At 46.3% G+C, this 12,510-nt stretch overlaps 1 protein-coding gene across 5 annotated transcripts in view; it reads right to left on the reverse strand.

The window, feature by feature from the left end:
• LOC106565394 (retinoic acid receptor RXR-alpha-A) overlaps positions 1-12,510 on the reverse strand; it is a 173,478-nt gene that overhangs the window by 29,665 nt on the left and 131,303 nt on the right. For 3 of the 5 annotated variants that reach the window (XM_014132501.2, XM_014132482.2, XM_014132462.2), the window contains exons 4-5: positions 8,944-9,109; positions 7,723-7,902 (exon numbers count right to left, since the gene is read on the reverse strand). In XM_014132501.2, coding sequence (XP_013987976.1) covers positions 7,723-7,902; positions 8,944-9,109 — 346 coding nt within the window. The remainder of the gene's footprint in view (positions 1-7,722; positions 7,903-8,943; positions 9,110-12,510) is intronic. The other 2 variants (XM_014132492.2, XM_014132471.2) reach the window with 1 other exon arrangement.

The following is a 12,510-nucleotide window of genomic DNA, read 5'->3' on the forward strand; positions in this document are numbered from 1 at the left end:
CACCTACACACCTAGACACACACATCCCCACGTCTACACACCTAGACACACACATCCACACGTCTACACACCTAGACACACACATCCCCACGTCTACACACCTAGACACACACATCCCCACGTCTACACACCTAGACACACACATCCACACATCTACACACCTAGACACACACATCCCCACGTCTACACACCTAGACACACACATCCACACATCTACACACCTAGACACACACATCCACACGTCTACACACCTAGACACACACATCCCCACGTCTACACACCTAGACACACACATCCCCACGTCTACACATCTAGACACACACATCCACACATCTACACACCCAGACACACACATCCACACGTCTACACACCTAGACACACACATCCACACGTCTACACATCTAGACACACACATCCACACATCTACACACCTAGACACACACATCCACACGTCTACACACCTACACACCTAGACACACACATCCACACGTCTACACACCTAGACACACACATCCCCACGTCTAGACACACACATCCACACATCTACACACCTAGACACACACATCCACACGTCTACACACCTACACACCTAGACACACACATCCCCACGTCTAGACACACACATCCCCACGTCTACACACCTAGACACACACATCCCCACGTCTACACACCTAGACACACACATCCACACGTCTAGACACCTAGACACACACATCCCCACGTCTACACACCTAGACACACACATCCCCACGTCTACACACCTAGACACACACATCCCCACATCTACACACCTAGACACACACATCCACACGTCTAGACACCTAGACACACACATCCCCACGTCTACACACCTAGACACACACATCCCCACGTCTACACACCTAGACACACACATCCCCACATCTACACACCTAGACACACACATCCCCACGTCTACACACCTAGACACACACATCCCCACGTCTACACACCTAGACACACACATCCCCACGTCTACACACCTAGACACACACATCCCCACGTCTACACACCTAGACACACACATCCCCACGTCTACACACCTAGACACACACATCCCCACGTCTACACACCTAGACACACACATCCCCACATCTACACACCTAGACACACACATCCCCACGTCTACACACCTAGACACACACATCCACACGTCTACACACCTAGACACACACATCCACACATCTACACACCTAGACACACACATCCCCACGTCTACACACCTAGACACACACATCCACACGTCTACACACCTAGACACACACATCCACACGTCTACACACCTAGACACACACATCCCCACGTCTACACACCTAGACACACACATCCCCACGTCTACACACCTAGACACACACATCCCCACGTCTACACATCTAGACACACACATCCCCACGTCTACACACCTAGACACACACATCCCCACGTCTACACACCTAGACACACACATCCCCACGTCTACACACCTAGACACACACATCCACACGTCTACACACCTAGACACACACATCCACACGTCTACACACCTAGACACACACATCCACACGTCTACACACCTAGACACACACATCCCCACGTCTACACACCTAGACACACACATCCACACGTCTACACACCTAGACACACACATCCACACGTCTACACACCTAGACACACACATCCCAACGTCTACACACCTAGACACACACATCCACACGTCTACACACCTAGACACACACATCCACACGTCTACACACCTAGACACACACATCCCCACGTCTACACACCCAGACACACACATCCCCACGTCTACACACCTAGACACACACATCCCCACGTCTACACACCCAGACACACACATCCCCACGTCTACACACCTAGACACACACATCCACACGTCTACACACCTAGACACACACATCCACACGTCTACACACCTAGACACACACATCCACACATCTACACACCTAGACACACACATCCCCACGTCTACACACCTAGACACACACATCCACACATCTACACACCTAGACACACACATCCCCACGTCTACACACCTAGACACACACATCCCCACGTCTACACACCTAGACACACACATCCCCACGTCTACACACCTAGACACACACATCCCCACGTCTACACACCTAGACACACACATCCACACATCTACACACCTAGACACACACATCCCCACGTCTACACACCTAGACACACACATCCCCACGTCTACACACCTAGACACACACATCCCCACGTCTACACACCTAGACACACACATCCCCACGTCTACACACCTAGACACACACATCCCCACGTCTACACACCTAGACACACACATCCCCACGTCTACACACCTAGACACACACATCCACACATCTACACACCTAGACACACACATCCCCACGTCTACACACCTAGACACACACATCCACACGTCTACACACCTAGACACACACATCCCCACGTCTACACATCTAGACACACACATCCCCACGTCTACACACCTAGACACACACATCCCCACGTCTACACACCTAGACACACACATCCCCACGTCTACACACCTAGACACACACATCCCCACGTCTACACACCTAGACACACACATCCCCACGTCTACACACCTAGACACACACATCCACACATCTACACACCTAGACACACACATCCCCACGTCTACACACCTAGACACACACATCCACACGTCTACACACCTAGACACACACATCCCCACGTCTACACACCTAGACACACACATCCCCACGTCTACACATCTAGACACACACATCCACACATCTACACACCTAGACACACACATCCCCACGTCTAGACACACACATTAACACATCTACACACCTAGACACACACATCCCCACGTCTACACACCTAGACACACACATCCACACGTCTACACACCTAGACACACACATCCCCACGTCTACACATCTAGACACACACATCCACACATCTACACACCCAGACACACACATCCACACGTCTACACACCTAGACACACACATCCACACGTCTACACATCTAGACACACACATCCACACATCTACACACCTAGACACACACATCCACACGTCTACACATCTAGACACACACATCCACACATCTACACACCTAGACACACACATCCACACGTCTACACACCTACACACCTAGACACACACATCCACACGTCTACACACCTAGACACACACATCCCCACGTCTAGACACACACATCCACACATCTACACACCTAGACACACACATCCACACGTCTACACACCTAGACACACACATCCCCACGTCTAGACACACACATCCACACACCTACACACCTAGACACACACATCCACACATCTACACACCTACACACCTAGACACACACATCCACACATCTACACACCTATACACCTAGACACACACATCCACACATCTACACACCTACACACCTAGACACACACATCCACACATCTACACACCTAGACACACACATCCACACATCTACACACCTACACACCTAGACACACACATCCACACATCTACACACCTAGACACCTAGACACACACATCCACACACCTACACACCTAGACACACACATCCACACATCCACACACCTACACACCTAGACACACACATCCACACACCTACACACCTACACACACACATCCACACACCTACACACCTAGACACACACATCCACACATCCACACACCTACACACCTAGACACACACATCCACACGTCTACACACCTAGACACACACATCCACACATCCACACACCTACACACCTAGACACACACATCCACACATCCACACACACCTAGACACACACATCCACACATCCACACACCTACACACCTAGACACACACATCCACACACCTACACACCTACACACACACATCCACACACCTACACACCTAGACACACACATCCACACACCTACACACCTAGACACACACATCCACACATCTACACACCTAGACACACACATCCCCACGTCTACACACCTATACACCTAGACACACACATCCACACACCTAGACACACATCCCCACGTCTACACATCTAGACACACACATCTACACACCTACACACCTAGACACACACATCCCCACATCCACACATCTACACACCTAGATACCTAGACACACACATCCACACATCCACACATCCACACACCTACACACACACATCCACACATCCACACACCTACACACCTAGACACACACATCCACACACCTACACACCTACACACACACATCCACACATCTACACACCTAGACACACACATCCACACATCCACACACATCCACACGTCTACACACCTAGACACACACATCCACACATCCACACACATCCACACGTCTACACACCTAGACACACACATCCACACATCCACACATCCACACACATCCACACGTCTACACACCTAGACACACACATCCACACATCCACACACATCCACACGTCTACACACCTAGACACACACATCTACACACCTATACACCTAGACACACACATCTACACACCTATACACCTAGACACACACATCCCCACATCCACACACCTACACACCTAGACACACACATCCACACATCTACACACCTACACACCTAGACACACACATCCACACATCTACACACCTAGACACACACATCCACACACCTACACACCTAGACACACACATCCACACATCCACACATCTACACACCTACACACCTAGACACACACATCCCCACATCCACACATCTACACACCTACACACCTAGACACACACATCCACACATCTACACACCTAGACACACACATCCACACATCCACACATCCACACACATCCACACGTCTACACACCTACACACCTAGACACACACATCCCCACATCCACACATCTACACACCTACACACCTAGACACACACATCCACACCACACACCTACACACCTAGACACACACATCTACACACCTACACACCTAGGCGCACATCGACACACGTCTACACACGTCTACATACCTAGACACACATCTACATACAGACCAAGACACTTCATATTCTCTTTTCTTCTTTTTCCTTCTGTTTCTATTCCAAATGCTGAATCACAGGGGTGGGGGTTCTGGGAAGGAGACTGGGGAGACCGGGGAGAGGAGGAGGGGACGATGAGGTGGGGACGAGGGGCCCCATTTTAGAGGAACTGTTGTCTGGCAGTGGAAGTCAGCCCAAGGGTAGAATAGTTGTGCTGGAGTCAGAGAGAGGTGAGGAGGGCTGAAATCATGCTTTATTTCTCCCTTCCTCTGACTGGGAGAGCATCTATTCATTTAATCCAGTTTTTCTGTGGATTCGCTGAGCCTTCTGGACTACCGCTGCCTTGCTCTCCCCCTGCCTCAGGGTACAGGGGGGCTTAGGCAGCACAGTGAGGTGAAAGGCAGTAAATGATCATATCCTTGAACAGAGGTTGAGCCCATGATGATATAAATAAGAGTGAATAGGGGAGGGAGGGATAATGAGGGGGGAGGGGTGCATGTTGAGGTCAAGACAAATTGGCCCGGGAAAGAAAAGCTCTCAGAATGTACTTATCCTAGACGCTCTTGTTTACTATTTTCCTCTGCTCTCGTTTTGTTCTGCGTCTGATGCTCATTGGTTATGGGTGGGGCTGAACAACTGAACACCGGGCTATAGGCTAATGATGTGTGATAGCTTTCTGTTCATGCTGGTCTAGGATCTGTTTTGTATTGTTTTGGCCTGGTGCGGTGGTTAATGTTCAGAATAGGGAAAGCTGATCCTAGCATAACATAAAGTGATTTCTGATATGGAACTGGATTGTGTGCTTCCGATTATGTCCCTAAATACCTGGAATACCACATTGTGTCTCTAAAGCCAGAATATTTTGAGACTGAACTTGGGAGTTAAAATAGTATTGTAGATACATCACTGTAGATAGTGATGCCACTGCTCTGATGGAGAACTGTGCTAAGAGTACTAATATCCTCCTCTCTTATGAAGTACTAAAACTACCTTTCCTCTCTCTGTCTCATCCCCCCCGTTTCTTCTCCTACCCTCCCTTGTGGTAAATCATTGTTCTTCAAGGGGAATCTGAAATCATGAATAGGTCTGCCTGTGAATGCTAACAATCACTGAAACATTCTGAAGCTAAAGTCTTGTCAATGAACCAGCCCTGATCTGAATAATCAGTAATTAAGACGTCCATTAGCATCTCATCTCAATGCTGAGCGCCTCTGAGGAAGTCCTCTGCAACTAGTGCTCTTCATTCAGTAGTAATAAAGAGGAGGATGAGTGGAGCTCTCATTATCACACAAGTGATCTCAACACACTCCGAGATCTCTTCATGAGGAGCTAAACGATTAACTCTGACAAGACTGACACTGAGGGTTCTTGTGTGTGTGTGTATGTGTGTGTGTGTGAGAGAGAGAGAGAGAGATAGAGAGAGATAAAGATGGATAGAGAGAGATATAACGATAGACAGAGAGAGAGAGAGAGATAGAGACATAAAGATAGAGAGAGATAGAGACAAAGATAGATTGAGAGAGAGATAAAGATGGATAGAGAGACAGAGATATAAAGATAGAGAGAGAGATAGAGACATAAAGATAGATAGAGAGATAAAGATAGAAAGAGAGAGAGATATAAAGATAGAGATAGATAGAGAGATAAAGATAGAAAGAGAGAGAGATATAAAGAGACAGAGAGAGAGAGAGAGAGAGAGAGAGAGAGAGAGAAAGAGATATAAAGAGACAGAGAGATAAAGATGGATAGAGAGAGACAAAGATAGATAGAGAGATAAAGATAGAAAGAGAGAGAGATATAAAGATAGATAGAGAGAGAGAGAGACAAAGATAGATAGAGAGAGAGAGATATAAAGAGACAGAGAGAGATAAAGATGGATAGAGAGAGACAAAGATGGATAGAGAGAGAGATAAAGATGGATAGAGAGAGATAAAGATGGATAGAGAGAGATAAAGATGGATAGAGAGAGATAAAGATAGATAGATAGAGAGATAGAGATATAAAGAGACAGAGAGAGATAAAGATGGGTAGAGAGAGATAAAGATAGATAGAGAGAGAGATAAAGATGGATAGAGAGAGATAAAGATAGATAGAGAGAGATAAAGATGGATAGAGAGAGAGAAAGAGATATAAAGAGACAGAGAGATAAAGATGGATAGAGAGAGACAAAGATAGATAGAGAGATAAAGATAGAAAGAGAGAGAGATATAAAGATAGATAGAGAGAGAGAGAGACAAAGATAGATAGAGAGAGAGAGATATAAAGAGACAGAGAGAGATAAAGATGGATAGAGAGAGACAAAGATGGATAGAGAGAGAGATAAAGATGGATAGAGAGAGATAAAGATGGATAGAGAGAGATAAAGATGGATAGAGAGAGATAAAGATAGATAGATAGAGAGATAGAGATATAAAGAGACAGAGAGAGATAAAGATGGGTAGAGAGAGATAAAGATAGATAGAGAGAGAGATAAAGATGGATAGAGAGAGATAAAGATAGATAGAGAGAGATAAAGATGGATAGAGAGAGATAAAGATAGATAGATAGAGATAAAGATGGATAGAGAGAGATAAAGATAGATAGAGAGAGAGATAAAGATGGATAGAGAGAGATAAAGATAGATAGAGAGAGATAAAGATGGATAGAGAGAGATAAAGATAGATAGATAGAGAGGGTAAATGGGCCTTTATCCTCAACGGCATGTGCTGTACCTTCTCTCTTCATTCCACAGGCCAGACACTTCTGGTAGCGACAATACTGGCAGCGGTTGCGCTGGCGCTTGTCGATCAGACAGTCCTTGTTGTCTCGGCAAGTGTAGGTCAGGTCCTTCCGCACTGTCCTCTTGAAGAAGCCTTTACAGCCCTCACAGCTGTACACTCCATAGTGTTTACCTGGGGACAGACAGGTCATCTTCACTGAGTTTCATTTTATAAAGTACATAGAGTGGTCATGAACAGACATTTAACACACACTTCACATACATATCCTCCATGTCTTGAACTTGATTAGATACTGTTTGGCCAATAACAGAGGGGTGTAAATGGTGACTGTAAGTGTACTGTACGTGACTATGTTCAGACATTGACAGTTCTGATGAACAGTGTTTCTGAAGATCATTGACCAAGCAGAGTTCTGTCTGATATTAACCATCTCCACCAATCCTCTCTGACATGAGGGAAAGTGCAGTGGAGTAACACTGAGTAACTTCCTATCTCTGATGCTGCACACACCAGACACTTTCATTCCTGGTAGACCAGTGGAGGCTGGTGAGGGGAGGACGGCTCATAATAATGGCTGGAATGGAGTGAATGGAATGGGTACAAACACCTGGTTGTCAGTACCATTCCATTCACTCTATTCCAGCCATTACACTCCATTATTATGAGCCGTCCTCCCCTCAGCAGCCTCCACTGTCAGAGACACACCTTATACTTCCTCTTAGCTGGGTTAAGTAGTACAGTATATATGGTGTATTAGTATGCCTTTCAGTGGGGCTGTGACTGTTTGTGATGAGATTGTGTGTGTGTGTGTGTGTGTGTGTGTGTGTGTGTGTGTGTGTGTGTGTGTGTGTGTGTGTGTGTGTGTATATATGCATGTATGTATGTATGTGTGTGTGTGTGTGTGTCTGTGTGTGTATATATGTATGTATGTGTGTGTGTGTGTGTGTATGTATGTATGTGTGTGTGTGTGTGTGTGTGTGTGTGTGTGTGTGTGTGTGTGTGTGTGTGTGTGTGTGTGTGTGTGTGTGTGTGTGTGTGTGTGTGTGTGTGTGTGTGTGTGTGTGTATGTATGTATATGTGTGTGTGTGTGTGTGTGTGTGTGTGTGTGTGTGTGTGTGTGTGTGTGTGTGTGTGTGTGTGTGTGTGTGTGCGTGCGTGCGTGCATGTGTGTGTGTTTGGGTATGTGTATATATGTAACCTTAGGGCACCGACCTGACGAGCGGTCCCCGCAGATGGCACAGATGTGTTTGGTGAGGGAGAGGGGCATGCACCCTTGTGAGGGCTGGGCGGGCACCTTCATCACCCCGTTGAGACCCAGCGGGGGCTTGATGTCCTCCGAGCTGCTGACCGAGTTCATCGGGGAGTTCAGCTGGAACATCAACACACACAAACACCCACAGACAGGTCACAACGCCACTCCGACCCCTGACCCTCGACGTCCGACACGTACACACACCTCATCCCATTCCAGAAATGGGAAACAGAAATGTGAGGAAGTGTGGTTACTGAACGTCATCAACCAGCTCTGCTGTTCAGCAAGAGAATGATGAATGTGAGATCTGGTATAGGGAGAGCAGAACTCCGTTTTTAGTCCAACAGCAAACAGAAATGTCTATGGCTGAGTATGTATCCATGCAGATAAGCTGAGTGGGAGGTTTAATGCTAACTACAGCTGGCCAGTAGTTCCAGTAGCAGACTGCCTGTGTTTCAGATCTAAAACCTGTCGCTGCTGGATGCTGCACCACTAACCCACAGGAGTGCTTTAATTCATGCCCCCCCAGCCTCCAACTGCTCTGAGCTAGCATAACTCTAATGCAAAATGTAGCAGTGCAGCAGAATAAAGAGCCAGTGTTTGTTTTAGCAAGAGAAAGTGCACTAAGTAAGAGCAGGAAAAAGTGCACTTAGCTCTGCTGTGAAACAGCTCTGATAATGTTGATGTGAAAACCCCCTCTCACACCGTGTAGCCTCGCAGGGAGCGCTACGAGACACTAATCAGCACAACTCTGCTGTTATCACTGGAGTTCCTACAGCATGCTTTAGCTAAATTACCCCGCAACAGTAATCACTGGATAGCCAACCATTAGTACAGCAATGGAAACATGTCATTCTTAGAAGCCATGTATCTTTCAGGATGCTGTAAAACCATGATGTTAAAATGACCCAAATAAACCCCAAACGTACAAATAATTAACTTTGGGGAAACTGAAAATGAAAGCGGCTGAATGTGCTAATTATTTTAATGGAAACATTCAAGAGCTCTAGAGATTCTACAGCCAACAAAAAAAGAGTAATATAAAGTGTATGGAAGTAGTGATATTACCGTGGTCTACCAGTACATAGAGTGGCCATGAACAGACATTTAACACACACTTCACACACATATCCTCCATGTCTTGAACTTGATTAGATACTGTTTGGCCAATAACAGAGGGGTGTAAATGGTGACTGTAAGTGTACTGTACGTGACTATGTTCAGACATTGACAGTTCTGATGAACAGTGTTTCTGAAGATCATTGACCAAGCAGAGTTCTGTCTGATATTAACCATCTCCACCAATCCTCTCTGACATGAGGGAAAGTGCAGTGGAGTAACACTGAGTAACTTCCTATCTCTGATGCTGCACACACCAGACACTTTCATTCCTGGTAGACCAGTGGAGGCTGGTGAGGGGAGGACGGCTCATAATAATGGCTGGAATGGAGTGAATGGAATGGGTACAAACACCTGGTTGTCAAAACGACCAAAAGAAACCCCAAAAGTACAAATAATTAACTTTGGAAAAAATGAAAATGAAAGGGACTGAATGTGCAAATGATTTTTATGGTGATATTAGCGTGGTATTACCAACACCATCCTCTCACAATGAACACCTATCCTGGTGTTGACAGGAGTGTTGCAGACTGCGGGGAGACTTGCTAGAGTGAGATACAGGGGGTACTGTGGGTCCTAGCTAGCTAGCCTATGTCTTAATTGAGTTCCTGTGAGCTGTACTCTAACACAGCAAATGCACAGACATTGTTTCTAGGGTGAGAGAGAATAAGATGACAAAAAAGCATGTTGTATACAAGCCATAATGATGAAAATAACATGGCCCTACAGCTCAGCTAGCCTTTCTTCAGCTGTGTTTCCAAAGCTCTGTCAGGGTACTTTAGTGTACTGCCCATGTTTACACATGAACTATACACAAAGACAAACATATCCCCTTTCTCTCTGACATATGGAATCCTCACCGCTCAAGGCCACAGGGCTCACCCATGTAGACATGTGAACAGGCACTGTATTCTATCGGTACTGTACACAGGGCAGCCCCACACCAAGGATCATATGAGGGGCAGCAACTACCAAAGCCTCGACACACATACTGTTCACGTGTGCACACGCATCTACAAACACACATGCGTCTGATTGGACTGACTTCTTTCTAGGCAGAAAATGTGATTTATTTAATCATTATCTTACAGTGTATATTGCAGCAGACACTCAATGCTACAGAAATGGATATCATGTGTATTATTGAGCATATGCTACAAAGGCAATAGATGACATTGAAGACGTCATGTGTAGTGCCATCATTCAATTATACACTACATGTATACAGACTGGCAGTGTGTTCATACGGACTGTCAGAAAAGAGCAATTGATGACAAGCTGAGAGCCGTATTTTCTCATGCAACATGCAACTGTGAGCACATCTGTGGTTTATAAACACACACACACACACACACACACACACACACACACACACACACACACACACACACACACACACACACACACACACACACACACACACACAATCTTGAGTTCTAACCTCAGTTTACCCTTTTCCATTGCAGCACAAGAGAGCCTGTCTACTCGTCTGATATTGTCTCTATCAAACCCAATAGCTGTCTGACAGAAAATACTATTCCTCTCCAAATCTATTTTCAGTGAACCTGCAACTCAATCTGTCCAGGGTTACACTTCTCTCCTTGCAGGGGTGGGCTGGGGGTCTCTGTCTTTAGTGCATCTGTCTCGCCCAGGACAGTGCAGCGATGCCGGGGGGATTAAAGGTGCTCAGTCCTGGGTCTGGAAATACCTACCACCACCACCACACATACATGTAAACCCCCCAACAGGGGGGAACTACCAGGCAAGCTGTGTGTGGAGTCTCCCATCACGGGGGAAAATCTCTGGATGATCCTCATTACTAGGGCTGGGAATTGCTAGGGACCTCACGATACGATACTATCACGATACTTAGATGCCGATGTGATATGTGTGTCGCGATTCTCACGGTTCTATATGTATTGTGATTCGATACTGTGATTTTATTGTAATTTCTCACCGTATGTCTGCTGCAGAGAGACAAGAGAGAACATGATAAAACGAGTTGTGATCAGTCATGGAAATAAAAGTGATGAAAACAAATGGGCTCCCTATTTAAAAAGAAGATGGAGAACAAGCTACACTGGAGATTTGGTGCAGGTACAGCCAACTAGCTGTAAAAAAATTATGTTGCGATATTGTCAAAACGATAGTCACTAATCATTACCTCTTCTGGGTGCCCGATAAGGCAGGGACGATACCAGTATGGCGATACTCATTAGGCAGGGACGATACCAATATGGCAGGGATAGGGACTCATTAGGCAGGGACGATACCAGTATGGCAGGGACAGGGACGATAAGGCAGGGACGATACCAGTATGGCAGGGACAGGGACGATAAGGCAGGGACGATACCAGTATGGCGATACTCATTAGTATCGTGGCAATGAAACGAAATACAAAGCAGATT

Source organism: Salmo salar, chromosome ssa01 (assembly GCF_905237065.1).
Source record: "Salmo salar chromosome ssa01, Ssal_v3.1, whole genome shotgun sequence".
Lineage (NCBI taxonomy): Eukaryota > Metazoa > Chordata > Actinopteri > Salmoniformes > Salmonidae > Salmo > Salmo salar.